General features: G+C 38.8%; 1 protein-coding gene across 14 annotated transcripts; it reads left to right on the top strand.

Moving 5' to 3' along the window:
• Window positions 1–8,074: 8,074 nt before the first annotated feature.
• On the top strand, window positions 8,075–23,719 carry TMCO5A (transmembrane and coiled-coil domains 5A). Of its 14 annotated transcripts, none has more exons than XM_082737736.1 (13): window positions 8,075–8,142; window positions 8,711–8,752; window positions 8,856–8,960; window positions 9,827–9,976; window positions 10,396–10,519; window positions 10,915–10,965; window positions 11,784–11,855; window positions 15,255–15,311; window positions 15,698–15,757; window positions 16,197–16,261; window positions 17,375–17,432; window positions 19,438–19,478; window positions 23,280–23,527. In XM_082737736.1, the coding sequence occupies exons 2-13, from the start codon at window positions 8,718–8,720 to the stop codon at window positions 23,476–23,478; spliced, it is 1,017 nt and encodes a 338-aa protein (XP_082593862.1). In that variant the 5' UTR covers window positions 8,075–8,142; window positions 8,711–8,717; the 3' UTR covers window positions 23,479–23,527. The 14 variants fall into 14 exon arrangements, with proteins under 14 accessions (XP_082593862.1, XP_082593860.1, XP_082593857.1 ...); XM_082737734.1 differs by having other exon boundaries at window positions 8,838–8,960; XM_082737737.1 differs by having other exon boundaries at window positions 8,076–8,139; window positions 8,685–8,752; window positions 8,838–8,960; window positions 9,902–9,976; window positions 23,280–23,719.
• The last annotated feature ends 1,053 nt before the right edge of the window (window positions 23,720–24,772 follow it).

Raw genomic sequence — 24,772 nt, 5'->3', positions numbered from 1 at the left:
GGGGTTTCCAGCACAAAGACCCATCACTTGAAGGGCAATGTGACAGAGGATTCAGAGAGATTGGTTGGCTAATGGACAGGGGAATAAATTCTCCTAGAACGCTCCCTGTTCAAACCATTGGAAATGGAGGCGCCCTTCAGATCATCTGTATGCCTGTTTCTTTTTTCCATTTTCAATTTATAATAACAATAACGACCTAGACATAGGACATTTCCTGGGCTTTAATGACTGTCTGAGGTTAATGGCCCTCAACTACACCTCAGGCCATCAACCCCTCCCAGCTGGTCATTAATCTCCAGGAAATATCCTGTTCCAGGGTCATTATTGTTTCAATATCAACTATACCTTAAAAGCTTTATGGATTCTGCAAATACAGAGCCCTTGCCAATAGAGGTTATAAAACCTGTTTAGAATTCTGAAATTATCTTGAATTTGACCTCTCAGAGATGTTTTGTTAAAAACTAAAATCAGCTTAAGAAAACATTCACTTTATTTTTGTTTATTTACATTTTTATAGGAAAAAGGTCTACGAAATGACAAGGACCCAAACAAAAATCAATGAGTACCAGAAGAAAAAGATCGAATTTAAAGATGATCACCCTCTCTCCTGAACTGTAGCACAACTCACTCTTCGAGAACATTATGTTATCTGTGAAACAGCTCCCAAAAATGCTTTATGTGTTTGGCACCAACCTATATCCCATGCATAGAATTTTCAAACTACATCCTCATTATAAAATCTCATTTTTCACTTTCATAAAAAAACCCAATTTATACATTAATATTATTATAACAAGCATTCCATCCACAGTAGCATATTCCACAGGAAGAGAAGCTGCTGAAACAGGAGTAAAACAAAAATTCTGGAAAGGACAGCTATTAAGATTCTGATTTGGCAGCAAAGCAGAAGATGGTTGTACAAAAAGCATTAAGATCTAGAGAGCCGGTATAGAGACAAAGGAGGGGGACAAGGCAGGTGAACCAAGGAAACCCAACCAATGGTAATAGCGGTAAATCCAATAAGCAGGCAGACTATAGAGACCTGAGCACTAGGGCAGGCAGAACCTTGGAGAACTGTGGAAACTTTGGATTGGCCCAGCTTTGAGGAAGAATTGAGGGTCAGAGATCCATGCATCAGGTTCCAACAAAAATAGTCTAATTGCAGGATAAATCAGTACTGTGTTCCCAGGTAGGCTTGTGACAGAATTCCAAACACTAAAACTAAGGAATAAACTAGGACACTGGTCTTGGGAGTGAGGTACTAGCTCAGATACCAAGCTGCAGTACAAAGTCAGAGAAAACAGGAATGGGGACTGGCTAGATTCTACATGAGTTAGATTCCTAAGATCAGTGAGGGGAGTGATTCTGCAGACTGGCAAAGAACTGAATCTTGGAGCTGTCAGGCTATGGAGGAAAAAGTCAAACAGGTCACACAGAGCTATCCACTCGACTATCCCATTTTGAAAAGGAAGAAGAAGAAAAAAAAAACTTGTTCTTGAAATAACATTTGAGATTTTATTCTAAATCATGTAAGTGTGGAAACTGCAAGGTATCAGGACTCAAAGCAGGGCACAGAAGAAAAAAATCACTTTCCAGAACTTTCTAAATTAACTTTTCATCAAGGGAAAATGACTCATTTAACTCAAAAAATGGAATGTTACATTATTGTTTTCCTACTTAGATGCTATTCTAACACTTTCTGTAAGGGCCAGTGTTGATATACTAATTGGAACTGGAATATTTTAACAGTAAAATCAGGAAAGCATAAGACAAAAAAATGAACTTGAAACAGACCCTGAAGTAAGGACTGGAGTATAAATAGTTTACCTGGAGAACTTCTTAGATGATTCTTAATCTCTTCACCTACTTTTAGAACTAATGTAGAGCCAAGATTGGAGGAAAGATTCCTTCAGAGCGCTGCGCTGTGCTGTGTCTATAACCACAGTGGGGTATAGAACTCCGCCTAGCCTAGTGAGATGTGAATTCAAAGGGAAGAATGGGAGGGCTGCTTCTCTCTTTGCCTCAAGATAAGTGAGGTAGGCTGAATGATGACCCCCTCCCCCAAACACACCCATGTCCCCATCCTCTGTGGGTATGTTACCTCACTTAACAACTGGTCTTTGCAGATGTGTTTAAGGATCTTGAAATGGTGATATTATCCTGGACCAGAAATTATTAATCAAGGACCTTGTAAGAGGGAGGCAAGAAGGTCAGAGTGAGAGCAGACAATGTGATCACAGAAGCAAAGGTCAGAAAATCAGAGAGATTTCACGATTCTACACCTCTGGCTTTCCAGAAGAAAGAAGGGGCCATGAGCCTAGGAATGCAGATGGCCTTCAGAAGCTGGAAAAGGCAAGAAAAGAAATTCTTCCCCAGAGCCTCCAGAGGAAAGTAGCCTTGCCAACACCTTGATTTTAACCATTGAGAGCCATGTCAGACTTCTGCCTCTAGGACTACACAATATTAAATTTGTATTGTGGTAAGCCACAAAGTTTGTGGGGATTTACTTTACCAATGATAGGAAATGAATGCAAGAAAAGGGTTTTCAGGAGCCTATTAGGAAATCTTCCTAGGTGTCCTCGAATACACAGAGAATACTGGAGAGCACTCTCAGAGAGTCATCTAGAAAATCTAAGGGCATGATACAGGTTAGCTAATTGCTTTGACAGCAGACTAAACAAGTGGGAGCTGCCCTGTGTTCCAGATCCTATTTAGACAAAGAATATGTGAGTACGTCTGCCTGCACCAAATTGTCTTAGGTCTCATTCATGAGAGCCACCTGCAAGGCCAGCTCCATGGACGTGTTCTGTCACTGGCTTAAAATTCTTAAATTTTGAGATATGGCCCTATATTCTCAGAGTTCTACACAAAGTGAACTCGGTTTACTATTATCTACAAATTATATAGCCAGTCCCAGTCACCCAGGAGAGCAAGTGATCAACAAAGAGAAGCTGGCAGGATGACAAAAGTCTGAGTAGCTGAAGAAGATGCAAATTAATGACTCAATTAGACATGCATGTAATTGTCCAGGTAAGAGCTAGAGTTTCCAATTATGTCATAAGAGTGGTTAGGCAACCTCCAACAACTTCTTAAGAACATCCACAAGAGAGAGCATCAGGTCTAAACTTCGAGTAGGCGCCATGAGACAGGGTGCCGGTGCCTAACAGAATTAGTCAAGTATGGACTTTAAAGTCTCCTTTCCTCTTTTACTTGGCCTGAATTGTAGCCAAATTGGTGGAAAGGAGAGGTATATATGCTCCCTGTGGAAAGAGATTAAGTCAACAAGCCCATTCCCAGTACAGTCTTTCTACCCACAGTAGGCTTCAGCGGCCAGAGGGCAGAAACCTCCACTCCACACCAAAGGCAGAGTTGTTATTATGATTTGTTACTGGATCCTTTGATTACTGAACTGAAACATCATTTTGTGACTGAAAGCAACCAGAAAATTCTCAGGATCATCACATTTCCATTTATGGGAAGAAGAATTAGCCCCAGTGAAAACAATGTGAATAAACAAGGAGAGGCCAAAGCATCTACAGACTGCAGATATTCAAAGCAATGGCTATGAGTTACAGTGAGGAGTTATGGACAAAAACCCTCTCATTACAGGTGTGATAAAACTCTATTCACCAAGAAGATTTAATATCACCTTTATAAGCCAAACAGAAAATAATATAAAGGGGAAAAAACTCCAATATACAATTTCCAGCAGGGGAAAAAAAAAATGCATGATAAAAACCTGAGTTTCCATCCCAAATAGAAACAAAGTAAAATATCTCCCCTGAGATGTCTGATCCTGATGTACAGTATGGAAAGCACTGGGGCCTTCTTCCTCCCATCCATCCTTCACCGCTCCAGAATTATCTTTCTCAAATACAATGACCATGTCACTCTTTTACGTAAGAGTCTCTAATGTCTCTAGAGGTGCCTCCAGATGAAGCCCAACATCCTGAGCAACTATGCAGGGCTCCTCAGCTGACCTCACTATCCCTTTCCTGCAATGCCACATACATTCTTAGAGCACTCATTCCCAAACTTTAGTCACTCACATTCTACCTTCACAATGTTTGCTACATTCCTCTTTCTGCAGAACAACTGTCTACTTAATATTTTTCTTTAAACCAAGTAGTTTTTACCCAATAAATCTATTCTCATTTAAAGCAATGTTTCTAAATCAAGTTTTAGTGTACTACTTTGTAGCTTTACTAAATATTTAACTATTACTACTTAAAATTTATTTTTAAAATCAAAAATGTTATCTCCATGTTCCACCCACATAAAACTATCAGTTACATAACTAATAATTCATGTACCACACACTGGAATGTGCTACTTCAGACAGAAACTACAGTGAATTTTCACCACTCACTGAGCATACTGTGCCTTTTAACCTGTTATTGCCTCCTCTTAGAGGATCTTTTCCAATTCTCTATAAAGTTACTCCCTTCCTACAGGACTCAATCCAAAATGTACCTTTCCTTTGAAGATTCCCTAACTCATAAAGTGAGATGCTCCCCATCAGAATCCCAAAGCAATTTTTAGCTGTCTCCACTATAACATTTATCACACTGTAGTGCCTCATGCAACTGAGTATTTGAGTCCTCTTTGGGATACCCTGTTATCTACCTAGGTACTCAGAAAAATATCTGCTAAATAAATGAAGAATGAAGAACTATATAGCCAAAGTTAAGCTAAATATAAGGCATTCATAGTATAAATATTCTAGCATATTACTTCTGTTAAGTTAAAGATATCCTAACATCTCAATGTACGAAAGACTTCTCTATAATGATCAAAGGGGAGCAATCAGCAAGTTTAAAGTTGTTCCCAGTACATGGCAGACAGAACATAGAATAAACGAGAAGGGAGTATAAAATTACACTAGATTTCAGTGTAACATTTCTACAAGTTAGGTTGCAGAGGCTCTAGTTATCCCTTTTAGGAATCCTCCATTTAGTGATTGCTTCCTAACTGCGAACTACAAAAGCAAATTTAAAGTAAAGCAAAAAGTTATTAAAGCAGAGATCAAGTGTGGTTACCTCTGAAATGACCTCAGTGAAAACAAAAATCATGTCACTAGCAGGTGAGACACCCTGAACACCTGCTCGTCCCTAATACCAGGTATACAATTGAGAAAATGTCCTCTTCCTATTATATTTTCCTAGGTTTACAGAGGAATGAACCAGAAAATATTGAGAGGTGTGGCCTCAGGTTTGGCAGATTTCTTAAAATCTTTTTTTAATTCCAATAAGACATTTAATCTCTCCTGTCTTTATTTTCCTCATCTGTAAAATAAAAAGTCGTTGACTGATACACTAATGAAAAGACATTCAAAACTGGTAAAAAATACAAGAGTATATATACTTTGATATTCTTTTATACCTGAAAAAAGACAATGACTATACATATGTGTTCTTTCAAGTGTTGTTATTTAGGGAGAGGGAGAACAACCTGAACATTCATAAATTTGGTCCCAGTTAAGACTTCACATAGATTGATTTGTGCCCCCCTCCAATATTCATATGTTGAAATCTAAATACCTAATACCTCGGAATGTGACTTTATTTGGAGACAGGGTCTTTAAAGAAGTAATTAACTTTAAATGAGGTCATTAGGTTGGACCCTAATCCTATACGACTGGTGTCCTTATAAGAGGAGATTAGGACACAGACACACACAGAGGGATGACCAAGTGAGGACAGAGAGAGAAAAGAGCCATCTAAGCCCAGAAAAGAGGCCTCAGGAGAAACACCCTTGCCAGCACTTTGTTCAGGATTCATAGCCTCCAGAATTGTGAGAAAATAAATTTCTGTTGTTTAAGCCACCCAGTCTGTGGTAGTACCTCTCATGACAGCTCTAAAAAGTTAATATAGGTACCCTCCTGGCGTTCAAGAGGAGATAGGTATGCAAAAAGATAAATAGTATGGTAAGAAAGGTATAATGAAGTAGATTATGAATATTATCAACTCAACAGAATTTTATGCAGCAATTAAAAATATAATTATAGAAAGTATGTAGCAACCTGGGAGAAGTTCATGAAAAGGCAAAATATATCTATTCTACGATAACTATAAAAGACGGTTTGTTAACAGGCAAAAAAAAAAAAAAAATAGAAGAAAACTTGGAAAAAATACAGGCTTTTGCTGAAGTGAGATCCTTGATGAACTTTCATTTTTAGTTCGTTATTGCGGTTGTAATAGCAATGATGCAATAAATTTAGAAAGATTTAGTTTCAAAAGAAAATGCATTACTTTTTATCAATTTAAACTACCACAGTTTACTAGATATTAAATAATGACAACATTAACTACTGGTACATTTTCTCTCTCTCTCTCTTTTCGCTTCACATTTCAATTTAGTTCAAGTTTCTGCTTTAGAGAAAGCTATTCTGAGAAGTCTTCTGAAAAGAAATTCAAAGATTTTATGAGCCTAAAGACTGTACAGAAATAGTCACTAAAAATAAGTAAGGACATAAGGAAAATAGTATACTTGATTCTGTATTTGAAAACTGATCTAAAATGAGGTTCTAGAGCCTTGCCTGGCTATGAGCCTCAAAATCAGGCTCATTTATAAAAATACCAGAGAAGACTTTGCCAAAGTAAAGTAAGGACAACTGAAGTGAGCAGAAGAAATATGTCTCCATTCCTGTGAGGCAGAAGAAAGGACCAGAGCCCGGGCAGGTTATCAGGGACTCTTGTATCTGACCAGGGCCCTCGCAGCAGAAGGGTGAAGCCCCAGGAAAAAGAGTCTAAATGTCTAGCCTGTGGAAAGAGGGTGTCTACACAGCAGACTTCCACATAAAGGCTACTCCATCCCTGGCAAGACTGCAGCAAAACCTGCATCTCTCCCCCACTCTTCTGCATAGGGCAGGGGTGGCATGGAAAAGTTAACAAGGTGGAAACAGCTGTACTGGGTGTTAATCAAAAGCCACCTCCCAAATAGCAGGAAAGCTTATATCAAGGACCTTAATTTGCCCCCAAGGCCCTGTTTTTACTTTGATTTAGCAGGACAGGCCTCACTAATGGCAATCTGTTGTCTTCATCCCACAGAAGGCCCCAGGCTTGAGGTTCTGCTGCTCCTACGGGCTTGCCTTTGGTAGCCCCTCAAGGAGAAAACCTCCCCAGGAAGGAGATAGAGCTTTATTTTTATCCCAGTTAAAGTCTCTATCCAATACATTAATCGCTACAATAACCTTGGTCCAGGGCATTTCCTGGAGAAGCTATAACCAGCTGGGGTTAATGAACTCTCCCTACCATTAATTCCTAGGAGAGGCCATTGGCCTGAATTGTTACTTAATTACTCTTCTGTGTACAGCTTCATAAAGCAATGAAATGCCTTCTTTCAGGAAGAAGGGAGATGGTAATGGGGGTCATCAGAGGCCATTAATTTTACAAATAGTTTGTTAGAAACTACAGTATGTTAAGAAGTCACTCTGGCCCACAAATCAACTCAATGCAGTCCTTATTAAGTCAAGATCTGAAACTTCCAGGTTTCCGTGACTAGCACACACACACAAAGTTACAAATTGTATAGAATCTGGCCAAAAGGTACCTACCAGATAAGATAAATTTACTCATTTATTTTGTTACTTGTCCCATCTCTCCGACACACATAACCTAGAATGTAAACTCCATAAAGGCAGGTGTTTTGTTCACTCTATCTCCCTAGTACTTAGAAGAGTGCCTGGCAAAAATAGGTGCTCCTTCAAAGTTTCAGTGTTTGTTGAATGAATGAGTAGTGCATTGGCCACTTTATGGGATTGGGATGCTGGTGTTAGGACCCAGAGCTCCCACATGAGTCACATTTGGACAAGGAAAGTGCTCAGTCTGCCAGAGGAATACAGACAGAGGCTATCCCTTCAAACTGCCTAGAAATCAGATCCACTGAAACTACCACCACCAAAGGGAAGACTCAGTCATGAAACATGTACCCATCTAGGCTCTGAACTTGGCACAAATGATGAGAAACCATTGCTACCCACCCTACTGTGACATACTGCCCCACCCATCCTATGTCAATAGCAGACTCATGACCCAATGGAAGGTTCTGAGATTCTATTGGATGGTTCCAGTGGGGAAAGATTAAACTCTTCAGAAGCTAACAGACTAGGGCAGAATCAAGAAGATCATACATTAGAAGGGAGGTAGAGTTTATTGGAGAAAAGGAGGCAACTAAGTACCAGAATAAGCCACATTATTTACTACTGCTTATTTTTTCTGAGTCCTATTTAATACTAGAGATCTTAATATCTGGAGATCCTTGCAGAAGCCAGGCGAGCAAACAAAGAGATTATTTTTCAGGGCAGTTATGCACATGTATCCATGCCCATGGGGTGTTAAGAGAAGCAGCTGGGCATAGAGGGAAAAAAAGAGATTTAAGAACAATTGATGACCTCTGTTGATTCTTATTGCCATGTATACACTTCCAAAGGATTTTGTGTTGGTGAATCATCTCAGTACTAGCAGGATATATATTGAATTTTCCAGCATTATCCCTCTATCTTCACCATATCCTTACCGAAGCATAATCCTATCATGCACAGAAGACTCAGAAGGCTAAGTTTTATGTCCAAAATGTAGGAGTGGGAGGGAGGAAACCAGTTAACTTAATTTTATTCCTATCTTTTGGGACTCTCAGCCAGTTACTGTGTTTTATAAATGGACCTGTTTCCCCTGATTTATTAGATACATCTCTGCTGGTATTTTAGGGAATCTACAATGGAAGGACACAAGAACACTCAGCTAGATTATGAGTAAGTAGTCATGATTATGCAAAGCCACATCCAAGAACCAAGGTATGAAGCATGACTGCTGTTGATTCCTTTCTTCATCTTCTAGTCTCCCTCTTTCCTTCAGCTCCTATCCATCCATCCCTCACCGCTCTCCGCCCCAAGCACCCCATTGCCCTCCTGAAGTGATAGCCATTGCAAAGCCATTACCCTCCAAACCAGCCCTTCCAAGGTAGGACTTTTCTTTTCCAAAATCATCCCTCATCCCTACTCAAAACAAAAGTCTCTCTGCCTCACTATCTTATTTCTAGTTAATTATTTTAGAGAGAAACCAATTATACTTAAGTGCCACAAAAGAAAATGAAAAATTTATTGAGAGGTTCCCATGTGCCAGATAACTTTCTAGACTATACTAGCATTAAGTTACTATTATTTCATTCAAATTTACTTCAAAAAAGATGTCTGCATTCATGAATGTGAATGCCTGGATTACTCCTGTGTGCTCAATGAAGTGACTCCCATAGTAGATTCTCAAGCATTACAGCAGGCAGTGGAGAAGTTTTCAGATGGGGGAGGTGGGAAAAGACCAAGTCCTAACTGGTGGTGGAAACTTCTTGTGGCTCTGCATAAAGCAGGGTCCAAGCATAAATTATGTACCTGCTACCCAAATAGAAGTACTTGACAAAAGTGCATAGCATTGTGAACAATTTGAAAAACCACTCCCTCCAATGCAAAAGGCTATTTAAGGAAGCAAAACTTCTCTTGGAACCAAAGTGGAGATGCACTATAATCCTGAGCACTTTGGCTGAGAAATGCTGGGTAAAACCGCCCTCGCTGAGTTAAGAATTATTGAAACAAATCGTAGAGCATAATTAAGAAATTAAGAATTAAGAAATTAAGAATTAAGAATATTAATTATATTTTAATTAATAATTAAGAAATTAAGAAATGCAATTTCCTAAATATAAAAAAGGAAAAGTACACTACCAGAAATAGCCAGGCTAATGAGTTACATGTCTTCTAGATACCCTCTTTGGTCCAAAGGTTATTGATCTTAAGATAACTGGCCCTTGTCCATTTGGGGGGCTGAGTTTATAGGTCAGAGAAAGTGGAAATCTTAAGATTGGTCCAGTCAAAGAGGAACATTAACAGTTTGAACATGGACCTTGAAAGGGATATGCAGAGAATAGATGAAGCAAATCAAGAACTTCTTCTCAAAATCCACGAGAAAGAAAACGAGATTCAGAGGTAAGTGTTGGGGCTTCATGAGGGACGTTCCTAACCCAAAGAACTGGGTGGAAGAAATGAAACACAATTGAATTTTCCAGCTTACTCTGGGGACCTGTATCTTATATATGAAAAGAGTTTCTTCTTCATTCTTTGGTGTTTGTCTATGTCTCAAACCCTGAAATATAGCAATTTTCAAAGAATCCTAAAAGAATGAGTGATGCTTACCTGAGCTGAAAGAACACTGGGGTGTTTGATGTGGAAGTCATAGGAATCTTGCTTGTCTTATCTTTAAAGTGATTCTGATCCTAAGGTTCCAGGAAAGAAAGTATTTCCAACTTGATTTTTGTATTTATTATCATTGAGTACCCTTAAAACTGACACATGCTTTACCAGTTCGAAGGCTGTCATTCCTCATAGTGTGTGCTTATGTTATACAGGCTGGAAAGTGAGATCACCCAGACCAGAGACTTGACTGAAGATGAGGAGTGGGAGAAGGAGAACTGCACCGCAGTAGAGAGAGAAAAAGCCTTGCAGGAGCTGGAAGAAAAAACAGCCATACTTGTAAGCAAAAAGCAGGAAGAGCAATTTGATAGGTTTGATTCCTCAGCACTGTCAGGTAAAATAGTCTCCCCTTTTTACATACAAAGAATAGTCAACTCCAAAGTCATGGCAGATTGTGTTCTTCCATGGGAAGGAGATGTATAGAGGGTAGGGTTTCTCTGGTAAAATTATTATTAGGAAGGCCTGCATGTGGACATCTCAATCCCTGGTAAGTTGGTGTGTCCATACTGAGATCAAACCACAGGTCCTTCACCTGCCATTATGCAGGAAGGTACAGTTACTGCAGGAAAACATCTCTGGGGTGAAATGGAGAAAAATCAACTGAATAAAGACAGATGATGGTGTGTAGATGCACACTTATACTCTACTTATACTCTGCTTCTTTTTCTCAACAGGATAGGAAGAATGAGACTCTGGTCCACAGTATAGCAGAACTTCAAAGAAAGGTGGGGAGGAGCTCTCATGTTCCTGAGTATCCCCTAGTTATCAAAGAGGCAAGGGAGGGGAAAAGATCATGCAGAATCCCACATTTCAGAGAGACCTGTGCTGGGGATGGTTGCTACTCCTGCTCCACTCTCCTGAGGCTGAACCACATGAGCTAAGTGCCATGGCTTTGGCCTGCAAGTGCCCGGTGAAAGGAGTGCATAGGGTATTCCAGGTAGTCTATGATCCCATGGCTTCCTCATTCTATCACAAGAAATGGATCCCAATAGACAATCTGTTGAAGGGATGGACTGGGACCCTTATGGTGAGAGGTTAATTTTACTTTCACTAGAGACTTTTAAAATACTTAATGCCAAAAAGTTACCTCTCCTTTGTCCAGGTATTCCCTCTACCTCAACTCCTGGTCAAAATACAGTGGGCTTCTTTATGATTACCATACTTTCTGACCCATGCTGGAGCCCTGAGTAATCTAGCCTGGACGAGGGGGTTCAGGGAAGTACTCCTTCTTTGAGCAGACTCTACTTGGTGGTCAAAACTAATGAGAAAATACTGTTACACTGAAAAGAAATAAAAAATTTAAAAAATAATAATAAAAAAATTTTTAAAAAAAATAAAAATAAAATAAAAAACTAATGAGAAGATGGAGGTAGAACAAAGATGTTCCCAAATATACCAAGTATCCACCCAGAGACCATTTCCTGGCAGCTTCAATCAAGGCCAAGGAATTGGCCCCACACAGCAGAGAATATCTTTGTCCTCCATATTTTTTAATTTGATATATTTTTTACTTGAAATCTATTTTTTCTAATTGAACCCACAGCTTACAAGAAAATCACATAAGGCAACCAAGTGTGAACAAGACAAAACAGAGGGATCCCCAGAAGAGTCAAAGGTAAACAAAAAAGCAATCTCGAATGGGTTTGGGCTGCATGACCAGAAAACAAGCCTTCAAGTGGAAACAACTGTCAAAGTTAGGACAAATTCTTTGTAGTTTCAGCCATGCCAGTCTTAAGCCTTGGCTGCTAAGTGCTGAATTCTCCTCTGCCCTTAGTAAGGAATTTCAGTCTGAAGCCATATATTTTTTTCTTCTCTTTCCATCAAAAAAAGCAGAAGACAAATGCACAAATACATAATAATATTAGAGGCAGCTGAAGTCCTTCATTTAAATCCTGGCCCCAGAGGTACTTACAGAGGATATGAGAAGGTGGGCAATTTAATCAGTCCCTCCCAGCCTCGGTTTGAAAATTGAATGAAATTGTATATACAAAATATTCTCTTTTTTGGAGTTCTAAAACATTAAAGGCTCACGATTTTAAGGTGATTATTTAAAAGTCTGGCTGAAACACATGTATGAATTCACAGGCAGAGTTTGGATTTGTAAATCTACTGTGTGCTAGGTAATTTACACATCCTGTCATTGACTCCCATCCAGAAAGGGATTCAGTCAGTTGGTCCCTCAAGTACAGAGTGACCTCTGCTAAGTGCATCATAGAGTGCTTAGCATTTCCTTAGTTGTGTTCCAGAGCTAAGAACATGAGTACAACCACAACCCATCTGATCAAAGATACAAGATTTAGACGTTTTTATTCAGAGAGCAGATAAAATTCTTACTTGATCATTTCTGTAGGATTATCTCTTTGTCCTTGCCTCCCTAATCTCTCTTTTTCTTCTTTTTTAAATATTATTATTACTATTATCATTATTATTATTATTTAATAATCTCTATATCCAACATGGGACTCAAACTCATGACCCTGCGATCAAGAGTTGCACGTTCTTTTGACTGAGCCAGCCAGGTGCCCCTGGTTTCTTTTTTCTTAAATTGAGAGTTATTTTTATATATTTAAGAACAAATAGAGAATTCTTCAGTATAAAGATAAAAATTATGTTTTACTACCTAACAGTATAATATACAATGGGCTTTTAAACAGACTGTCCCTATTTCTCAATCTTTCTTGCTTCTTAAATCCACATTTAAGTCCATACTTAAGCCTATACTCTGTGCATGAAGCCTCCAAAGATATGGACACACTGAAAATAGAAAATGAAAGAAGAGAGCATTACTGCCCTATGTTCTGTTGGACAAATCAGTGTTGATAGCAATAAAAAAAAAAAAAAAAGGAAGTCCAAAGCCACTAAGTAATCTTGCTTGGGCATGCCCATCCAGGAAACTTATTTGGGAAGAAAGAAATCAGGACTCTGTATGTATCTCAGGAATAAATTGGAACTAAGACTACAAAGGAATATGAAGTTCCTTGACTACCCTTGCCATAACTCTGCAATAATCAGGAGATTAATTTTCTTCCTTCTTCGCCCAAAATGTGTTTTGCTAATGTAAGCCTGCAAGAATATAGTGGTAACACTTTTAAGTCTGGCTATACTGGCCACGTCAGGTGAGCTGATTCCAATAGACTCTAGATAGAAAGTTCCCAGCACAACAATGCCATTTTTTTCCTGGCAGTGCTTGGCCCAGCCCTAAAACATTCCAGAGTATTATCAACCCTTTGAATTACTCCCTTCTGCCCACCTATTTTGTAGAATTCTCAGGTGGCATCTCTAATTCTATGAAATATACATCATCTCTGTTGCTTCTGTTCCTCCTGCATGCTGGTGATCAGCTCAGTAGTTAATAGGATGCCTACCTCAACAACCTGTGACTCAGACCACTGTCTTTAAAATACAGCCCTTAGGGACGCCTGGGTGGCTCAGTTGGTTGGACGACTGCCTTCGGCTCAGGTCATGATCCCGGAGTCCCGGAATCGAGTCCCGCATCAGGCTCCCAGCTCCATGGGGAGTCCGCTTCTCCCACTGACCTTCTCCTCGCTCATGCTCTTTCTCACTGCCTCTCTCTCAAATAAACAAACAAAATCTTAAAAAAAAAAAAAAAGATTAAAATACAGCCCTTAGGGTTGCCTGGGTGGCTCAGCATCTGACCCTTGGTTTCAGCTCAGGTCATGATCTCAGGGTCCTGGGATCAAGCCCACGTGTCAGACTCCAGGCTGAACATGTAATCTGCTTGAGGATTCTCTCTCTCTCTCTCTCTCTCTCTCTGTCCCTCACTCTATGCTCACTCACTCTCTGTCTCTCTCTCTGAAATAAATAAATAAATCTTTAAAATATAGCCCTTACCAAGTGAAAGTCAGAGAAAAACAAATACCATACAATTACATTCATATGTTGAATTTAAGAAACAAAGCAAAGAAATATACAGGAGGGGGGGGGGGGGGAAGAGAGGGAAACAAACCATAAGAGACTCTTAACAACAGAGAACAAACTGAGGGCTAATGAAAGGGAAGTAGGTAGGGACTGGGCTAGATGGTTGATGAGCATTAAGAAGGACACTTTTTATGATGATCACTGGGTCTTGTATGTAAGTGATGTACCACTAAATTCTTCTGAAACCAATAGTATTGCACTGCATCTTAACTAACTAAAATTTAAATAAAATTTTGGAAAAAAATAAATAAAAATTTTCTGTTTGAAATACAATAAAATAAGTAAAATACAGTCCTCGGCACATTTGGTTATTTGGTCCTAAATGTAATTGCCTGAAGAGGAAAGGAACTGTGAGAAGAGTCCAAACATGAAATAATGGTAGCTAGATGAGAGTGGGAACAACAGAACTGAAAAGGGAAAGGAGGAAAGACTGCAGTATGTCCCCTCTGCTGATACAATATATCCCAAATGCATCTATTCCTTTCTATCTACTAGTGCTATAACTACCACCCTTTTGAAAAACACTCTAAACCCTCACCTGGATGCTAAAGCAGCCTCTTCACTGATCCTCTTGCTTTTACACTTACCCCTAAACAATACGTTTCACACACAGAAAGAAAATGAACCAAATTGTGTCTTTACAACTTCAAACTCTCCCCTGGCTTCTCCCTGCAATTAGAATAAAGAATCAAACTCTCTAGAAGCTATAAACCCCTACGTAATCTCATACATGGCTACCTTTCCCCACCTCACTTCATTCTAAACAAATCTCCCCTAGGTTCCCACCACATAACTTCTTTGATTATGCCAAATTTGTGCTATTTCACAGTCTTGGTCCTTGCTATAATCTCTGCATGGGAAATATATCTTCCAGTACTCCATTTGGCTAATATTTACCATTTAAATTCAAAGTCAAGAGTCATCTCACCTCAAGTTTGAATCCCCTCCAATAAAAAGACATCTGAAATTGGTCCTGAGGCACTTGATGGACCTATAAGATAACCTTGAAGATCCCATTTCAGAATGGAACCCGCTTTTGCCTGGCTGAGTTACCAGTCTCCTTCGCTTTCTATAGGCCAAGTTACAACAGCTGGAAGCTTCCTGTGCAGACCAAGAGAAAGAGCTAGCCAAGGTAATGACAATAATTTCAATGCTACTTCTCCCAAAGGAAGGAAATCTTGATCCTTGGTCACACAGTTTGAAGGAATGTACTAGACTGTGTGAATACAGTCCCCCAAATCACCTTCTCTGTAACATTTTTATAGGATACCTTCCATAATCTGTATCAATAAATTAGTATCTATTTTTCTCCCAACTGTCCCCAAATAATTCTCTTTGGGACCATAAAGAATAGCCTGTTTATCCTTTAAAAAAATATGAGTTTATATGTACAGAAATACATATTTAGAAAAACTGGAAAAGCACATTTAGGGCCTAGAACCTACGAGGCACCAAGTACACTACTGTTCTTATAGCAATTTATTGAACAAAATTTAAGACTGAATTTTGGCTTCCCAGGTAATGGAAGACTATACATTTGTGGCTCAGCTCTGTGAGGACCAGGCCCTCTGCATAAAGGTACAGTTTCTCAATAAAGGGATAGCAGTGGGTTTGTTAGGGTACAGGATGAAATGAAACCAGGCTTTTTAAAGAGCACTGCAACAACATTAATTCTTCAAGGTGGCATTACAAAGGCTTTTAGGGAGGATGACACTCTACCACCAGAATCATTCTATTAGTGCCCTAGTCTCACAAGTTATGTGCTCTTAAATTTAAAATGAGCACCTTTTTCCTATTTATAATCCTGATAACCGCAGACACCTACCCAGTGGTGAAGTGCAATGAGAGATCTGGAGTAGTGGAAGTAGTCCTTCTCTCCGGACTGGGAAAGGAGACACAATGGCAGTGAAAATACCAACCATTCACATGACAATGTAGTGAAAACGTGCTTAATATGATTAGAAAGAGCATAAAGCTTCTGGCTAATAACTGTAGTTTCTTTTATTTCCCTTTGAAGAAGTACCAGGAAACACTGAGGAAAATAGAAGAAGAACTAGAGACTCGGTTCCTTGAAAGAGAAGTGTGAGCTTTGGCAAACAAAGGAACATCCTGGTTTTAGTGGTAACTCCATCTCAGCCTGGGTCAGAGCAAACTTTTCTCTGACCAATTCCTATTCAGAATTGAGTGAGCCTTAATACCATATAACCTTCCCCTCTCTTAGCAAGCTGGTTGATCCCCACAAACCACACCCATATCAAAATGCAGGTCCTCCCATCTTTCTTAAAAGACTGCAAAAACACACCTTCCTTCATAATTTTATCACATTACCAGTTATTTGGGTTTATATTAAAGGCATTAACACATGCTGTAAAAAGGGTTACGGGTCTGGCACCTTGATAAAGAAAGGCATTCCTTAAATTTTATCAAAAAGGTCTTAAAATTAATATCACCTTTACTTCCCCAAAATATATAGAAACTCAACCATATGGAATAGACATGAAACTAATCTGTAGATACAAACTAGGGCTATCATAGTAAGAAACCAAATTATATACTATATGAAACTATGAACTTTAAAAATTAGAAATAATAGAGAAAAGCCCCCTCCAAAAAAACTAATCTTTGATTTTGTCAAAAGAGTTTAAATAGTGAGAAACTAAAGCCAAAAACCTCACTTTCATTTCCTGACCCTCTTTAGACTTTAAATCTTAAATCAGTTGGGAAGCATTTCCATTTATTAAATATTTTAGAATCTTGGGATCAAGAAAAAAAGACCTAAAATGCACATAGCCTCTAAGTAAACTCAGTCCACACTGTGACCTAGAGGCTAGAATACCAGGACTTGGAGGTCCCTGCCCTTAAAGAACCCCTTCAAGTCTCCTGAGATCCTTCCTGAACCATTAAGTGTGGCTTCATTGCTAAGCCAAGATTTTAGAATGGGGCTGCCCAGTGGAACTTTCTGTGCTATCCAGTATGTAGCCACTAGTCACCTACTAAGTACTTGAAAGATGACTATTGTGACTGAGGAACTGATTTTTTTTATTGTCATTAAATGTAAACAGTTACATATAGTCACTGGCTACAATAGTGGACAGTATAGCTTTAGAATATAAAACTGTTTTTAAATAACAATGATATAGTATGAATATTTGTATGTACTTTATTCAGTCCCTATCTTGGTTCTTTTTCCCCCAGATCAAAAGTCTTGAGCATGAATTTTGTAAGGAAAGAGTCTAACAGCCAAAATCATAAGGTAAGCATTACACTCCACCTTCAGCTTCTCTCAGTGTCAATGCCTTCAAGGGAGTTTCCAAAACACTATCAGCCACCAAACACACACCAATTTTCCCATGTGCATTTTCTAAGATTCCAAGAATAGTATCAGACATAATTCTAAAGCATTCCAACCCTAAATACACAAAGAAGATGATATAGAACAATGATCTTCCCTTTCTTAGCGCCATCCAAATAATGTGTTCTCAAAGAAAGTAGCCTAAGACCTCACAGAGTTCTGGGTGGAAGCAAGAAGGAACATTAACTGAGGGTATGCTGTATAGAGAGGAAGCCAACAAAGGACACAGATACCACTTCTCCCATCTCCCAGAATCACAGTGCTCTTTCCTGGTGATCCCAACATGGTCCCAAATCTCTCACTACACAGAGCACCAGGGCATCCATCACCAGCTAATCTAACCCATGAGATAAAACATGAGAAGCAGGGGCACCTGGATGGCTCAGTGGGTTAAGCCTCTGCCTTCAGCTCAGGTCATGATCTAGGATCCTAGATCAAGCCCCACATCAGGCTCTCTGCTCAGCAGGGAGCCTGCTTCCCCCCTCTCTCTCTGCCTGCCTCTCTGCCTACTTGTGATCTCTGTCTGTCAAATAAATAAATAAAATCTTTTTTTAAAAAAATGAGAAGTCATTACTTTATGATACAGCTTCAGTATCTGTTCATATTTAACACCATGGTGCCATTAGCATACATGCAGAGATCTAAAGGACACAGAGTTGGATGTAGAGCACCACGCCTCTTGGCCTGCTTGTGGCAGCAAGTACATAGGCAAAAAGATAAAACATTTGTTAGACTTTAATTTTATAATTTATATTGGCTTTAGAGCCAGAATTGACATTCACCAGAAATTTTATCATTGGATATATGGTCTTCATAATGTCAGAAAACAAAAAGTCATCTCTCCCTAAAAAGCAAATATCCACAACCATTGTCCCTGGGGTCATCCAGATGTTAGGATATATATTAGACCACATTCACAGTGACCATGGTTCCCACTGGGAAGTCATAGGTCACTCTGGTTCCAACCTTGTATATTATACAAGATATAATATAAGATACAAGTTCCAACCTTACATACTATACAACAAACAAAAACAACAAAAACAAAACTCCTGAAATTAACTGGACCCCACCTCTCTAGAACCAAGCTTCCCATGCTCCCTGATATATCCTACCTTCTGTCCACCAATGACTCATCAAAGCATCCCTTCTCACCAACTACTGGAGAAAAAGCAGAGTTGTTGTCTTCATCAAGATTACCAAAGTTCCATGATGGTTTGATGACCTATGATGTTTGAGCAATCTTTACAGAGTCCGCCTGAGCAACCGACCAGTTGACATGCTGCTCAAGTTACAGAACCAAATTTGTAACCCAAAAAGTTTCTTTCTAATTCTAATTCTGTGAACATCATTTTCACAATTTTAAAATGTGACTGTAATTCCTCTTCATTTTTTATCTCACAAGGAAGCTAAAAGGAAAAGAAATAACTGAGAAAATATTTTGGAAGAGAGATGCCACAGAAATCCAGGATATATTCTCATCTTTACATTTTTATAGCTCTGAAAACTTCTCTTAGAATATATTTATATGGTTTTCATAGCTTATAAACTTTTTTAAGGGTTACGGATTAAGCAGGAGGTAAAAGAAGAGTTGAAAGAGCCCTGAATGTAGATTTGTAGGACCCAGGTTCCAAGCCTGGTCCTGTCACTTATTAGCTGTATGACACATCTTACCTTTTTATGCCTCCATTTATTCCTACCAATAAATAAAAAAGTGATACAAAATTACACACACACACACACACACACATACACGTGGTTGTCTTAAAAATTCCATGTTCTGTATATAAAAAATTGTTAAGACACTATCTAAATATAACATTAACTAATAGCTCACTGAATATTATTTGATAGGGATGATAACTCCCAGAAATTGCTTATTTATTCATGTCCTTTATTCTCCCAGGATCATTCTCTACAAAAGAAGGGAACACGGTTCTGCAAAAGGTAGGTAAATATGTTTGAGTAAACCTGGAAAACTGGGAGTTCCACTTAGCCATCCTGGAAAAAATAAAAATAAAAATGAAAATAATAAACTCTAGACAAGGAGACCTTTGTATACACATGTACTTTCAGAGTGAAGTCAAAAAACTAGTGTCATTGATGACTATGTTTCTCAGTTCTAATGTATGACTTCCTTGTCCAAAGGCAATTCCTAATCTCAACTTCCCAGTTTCAGAAGTGAATAGCCTAGTAGTAATAAGAAACAGGAATTTTGTCGCCTAAGAGAAATATGGCAAACTGATACTCCCTCTTCCCTTTAACAATCTGAATTAGCTTGATGGATCTGGTTCTCCAAAAACATCAGTAGATTATGAATGGGAAGATCCTTTTGTGGTTTATAGGATGATGAATGGGGTTTTCACACTATTATGTCAGATGTGCCTCCCCCCCCGATATTGTAAAATGTCAACATGTTACATTAGAAATAGTAGAGAACTTGTAAATGCACATATACCCCCAGCCTAATAGTAAATAAGAGAAAATAATGATTGTGAAAGAGAATCAAACCCAACAGTACCCAGCCCATAATAATTGTTCAAAAATACTTGTTAAACTGAGTAAGAGCTCAAGATTCAAACAACGAAGTGGATATTAGTCCTGAGGGAATCAGTATGATAGCAAAATAAACTGGCATTCGATGAAACCCTTGCATTTCCAAAAAAGGTAAGATTATGTTCAATATAATGTGTTTAAGAAGGCACAGAGAGACATATATTCAAAGTGGTATGAAATATTATTTAGAAAGAGTTCCATCAAAATGGCTAACAAAATTACTGGTGCTTAACTATCACCTCCAGTTGTCTGGAAAATTTGCTTATGGGGGATACCCCCCTCATACCAGATAAGTGAAGTGTTACATATTTGGCTATCCTGAAATACAATGTTCCCAGAACAGCTAGCAGAATTTCCTTAAAACTCCCAGGCTGCCTTAGCCTAAAATTTGACAGCAGTGCCTCGCATGGAACTCCCCATGTGGGCTCCCAGGATAGGAACTGTTTGCCTTGAAAGAGTTGGTATCCCAAAGAGAATCTGACAACATCCTAAAAGTCTAGCTCATCACAACAAACTAAAAAGGTCTCTCCTCTTCCTCTGTTCCAGTATCCTATGGGGCACTGGTATATTGGGTACTGACTCAAGAAATAAGAAAGCTGGATTATTCCTAAGATTTCTGTGGGAATGTCATCCCAGAACTTTTTCATGAATAGTGTATTTAGCTTCAAGGAGAATACTAGGAAGAGGTTTGTAAACTGTTTCTCATTTTAATTCTGACCAAGATGCTGCACTATAATGAACCCTGACTCCTGTCACCAAGATCAATTCTAGAGAAAAACTTCAGGAAACTGGTGGGGAAGGGGCTGTTTTTCACTGGTAGGAGGAGGTAGGTAGTGAATTTGTTCTGCAGCAGGCGGCAGACCAGCACAGCTCTATTAGGGTAATACAGGAAAGGAAAAAGTAGAGATTCACTTGTGCAAATCAGAGTAAAACCACAAGGCCAAAATAATTCATCAGTTAAAAAAGAAATCAGGACCACCACAGAGGAATTTATAGAAATTAGGAAACATTAAAAGTAACATGAATGAAAGAAGAGAAATACCATGATCATGGATAGAAAGCCATAATATCATAAATATATCAATTCTCTTCAAATAGGACTTAGTTCAGTTCCAACCAAACTGCCCTAAAGGTTTTCATTACATTAAATACAGTTATTCTAAAATATACTCTATATAAAAGAATAGAGTCAAAAACACCCTAGATAATTTTTAAAAAGAGCAAGGAGTGGGGAATATGCATTCCCAGATATCAGGACTTACCATGAAGCTGCAGTAATTACAATAGAGTGATACTGCCACAGGAATAGGAAAATCAATCAATGAAATAGGAGCAGTGCATATATAGAACTTCAATATGTGATGTATGACAGTGATTATATGCCAGAGAGGAAAGGAAAAATCATCCAATAAACATGGTAGGGGGGAAAAAAATAGTTATCCAGATGAGGAAAAAATGAGATTGGATCACTACTATACAGAATATTTAAAAAGTGAGGCCAGATGTATTAAGGACTAAATGTCAAAAAAAAATTTAAAATTTGGCATCAGTTATCTACTGCCACACAACAAATGGTCCCAAAACTTAGTGGCTTCAAGCAACAAACATTTATATGACAGTTTCTATAGATTAGGAATCTGAGCCACTTAGCTGGGTAGTTCTAGTCCATGGTCTATTACCAGGTTGCAATTAAGATGTTGGCCAAAGTTAATGTCAGTGGAAGGCTTGGCTAGGCTGGGGGATCTAGTTCCTCCATAGCTTACTCACATCTGGCAACTTTTTTTTTTTTAAAAGATTTTATTTATTTATTTGACAGAGAGAAATCACAAGTAGATGGAGAGGCAGGCAGAGAGAGAGAGAGAGAGGGAATCAGGCTCCCTGCTGAGCAGAGAGCCCGATGCAGGACTCGATCCCAGGACCCTGAGATCATGACCTGAGCCGAAGGCAGTGGCTTAACCCACTGAGCCACCCAGGCGCCCACATCTGGCAACTTTTGCAGCTTGTTGGCAGGAGGTCTCTTCCTCACATGGAGCTCTCCACAGGGCTCATGACAGCTGGCTTCCTCCTAAGAGTAAGGAGCAAACTGCAATGTCTTTAGTATGTAATCTAGGAAGCCACAAACTTCCATGATACTCTATTCTTTAGAAACCAACTCATTAAGTCCCGGCCACATGCTGAGGAAGAAGAGTCTCTTGAAGGGCATGATACCAAAGAATGTGTGGACATATTCTAAACTATCATAAAGTGTTAGTAGAAAATAGGAGCATCTTTTAGGCCTTGGTGTAGGGAATTGTTCTTAAATAAGACCAAAAAGCATTGATTCTAATTAAAAATTGATAAACTAGGGTGCCTGGGTGGCTCAGTGGGTTGAGCCGCTGCCTTTGGCTTGGGTCATGATCTCAGGGTCCTGGGATCGAGTCCCGCATCGGGCTCTCTGCTCAGCGGGGAGCCTGCTTCCTCCTCTCTCTCTCTGCCTGCCTCTCTGCCTACTTGTGATCTCTCTCTGTCAAATAAATAAATAATTTTTTTTAAAAATTGATAAACTAGACCTTATTAAAATTACTAACTTTTGTTCTTCAACACCTTAGAGCAAGTAAACAGTTTAAAGTAGAGAGAAGATATTCACAGTCCACATAGTGGAAAAGGATTGATATCAAGAACATATAAAGAACTTCTACAACTCAGTAAGACTAAACAAAACAACCTAATAGATAAATGGGCAAGAGGAAACACATAAGACCTGTGAACAGATGTTCAGCATCATTGTTCATCAAGGAAATTCAAATTAAGACCATTACTTTACACCCATTTGGCAAAATTTTTAAAATCTGATGTTATCAAGTGTTGGAAAAAATATGGACTCACAGAAACACATACCCTGCTGATGGTTACAAATTGTTGCCAATGCTTTGGAAAACAGGATGGCAAAACAGAAACGAAAATAAAACAAAAGATAAAAGAACAAGATAATTTCAGATAGTGATAAATGTTCAAAGAAAATAAAACATGGTAATAGAAGAAAGAGTAACAGGCAAGCCAGCATATGGGAAGGAGCTGCCTTTGCAAGGCATTGTTGGTAATAAAGACAACAATTTGAATAGCAAGAAGGAGCAATGCATGCATTTAGGAATGTTTTGTTTTGTTCCTGGTTTTCTAACCTCTGGTTAACAGTTTCTAACTTTCTCTTTTCAGGATTTTTCAACATGTCTTTTTCACCACCCTATTTTTCATCAGACTGCTGGGCTACTTGTTTTTCCATATAAGTTTTATAAATCCAGATCTCCTTATCAACATACTGCCCAAGATACTGAATAGGGACATCCTGTGGAAGCTAAGATGCTTCCTCTTTCCATCTCTCACACTTGACACAGAGGACATGTTACCTCACTGATCCCCAAGAAATATCCTTGAACAAAAAAAGACAAGTGGTGTCTGAGTCTGTAGACTAAGAGACGGCGGGATTCGTGGAGGGAAAAGGTTTTCTTCAGTTTTCCCTTGAGGTCTGTCTACTTGATCACCTTCTCTTTCCATGTTGACTTTCCAAGACTGACCTTGCCCGGGAAAAAGCTCTGTCAATAGATTTCTAGAACTACAGATAAGCTAAATGTACCAGATAGTAAACAAACTAGACCATTTTTAGAATAATGTCATAGATGTTAAGCAAAGTTAGAGTTGACCAATTTTTCTAGAAAAATCTTTAAAATCTGAAAGACTGGATCCCTGCCTGCAATGCAAAAGATTGCTCACTACTTACATTAGAATTATTTGGTTACAAATGATTTGAACTTAAACTAATTTATAAATTCATAGGAAAGAAAAAAAAAAAGGCAAGGGGTTGTATATTGCCTTGTGCAACTAAAAATCTGAGGTTCCCAGTATGGCTGGATCCAGAAGTCTCAAAGCAAGATTAAAGGGGTTTCACAACTCTATCTTTGAGTTGGCATTCTCCTTTTAGTGGCAAGACATTGCCAAAAGCCTAAGTCCCATAGTACAAGATTAGCAGATTTCGCAAAACCAGTCTTTTCAACAGTTCCAGGAGGAAACTTCAGAGAAACTGCCTTAGCTGGGGTCAAGTGCCTACCCCTGCCCAACACTCCATGCAGCCAAAGAAATGGGAGTACTCTGATTGGTCAAGCATGAATCCATGAATCATATATCCAATCTCCTAGGGAGGTAGATAAGAAGAAAAGAGACAAAGAGGTTTTCTAATTTGGTCTTAACTGGTTTGTTTGGGCAACATCTCTATACATCTACATTCCAAAATGATGAGTTCATACTGCTCAAGATTTAAGAACAGAGAGAAAGTAAAAGAGAAAATGAAGAAAAAGAAATTAAATCCCTACTGCTGTGTAGTGTTGGGGATATAAAGATAAAGAAGGTAAAAAGAAGAAAAAGATAAGTCAGGTGCATACATGATGAGTCCCACAATAGGAAAAAAAAAAAAAAAAAAAGGAGGAATTAATTCCCCATGCCTATGCCCAGTAGAAGGTACCATCAGATCCAAGGATTATGCTAGCCTGAGAGGAAGAATGACAGGACAAGCACTAAATAAACCATGTGTCAGCAAAGCCATTCTCTATCGAAAGACCTAAAGCATCTTCTACCCTAGATGGAGTTTTAAATAGAAGTAACCAATAGAAATACCATAAAATGGAGCAACTCTCTTTCTTGACAAGTCACCTAGA

The sequence above is a fragment of the Mustela nivalis genome, assembly GCF_964662115.1.
Source record: "Mustela nivalis genome assembly, chromosome: 6".
Lineage (NCBI taxonomy): Eukaryota > Metazoa > Chordata > Mammalia > Carnivora > Mustelidae > Mustela > Mustela nivalis.
Note: the sequence above shows the minus strand (reverse complement) of the source record. Positions and strands in the feature narration are given on the sequence as shown.

Excerpts from the sequence above, each read along its gene's own strand:
- TMCO5A (XM_082737734.1), top strand. The coding sequence starts at position 8,718 with ATGGAAGGACACAAGAACACTCAGCTAGATTATGA. Across the intron at positions 10,520-10,914 it reads AAGAAAAAACAGCCATACTT|GATAGGAAGAATGAGACTCT; the intron begins GTAAGCAAAAAG and ends TTTTCTCAACAG. Across the intron at positions 11,856-15,254 it reads GATCCCCAGAAGAGTCAAAG|GCCAAGTTACAACAGCTGGA; the intron begins GTAAACAAAAAA and ends CGCTTTCTATAG.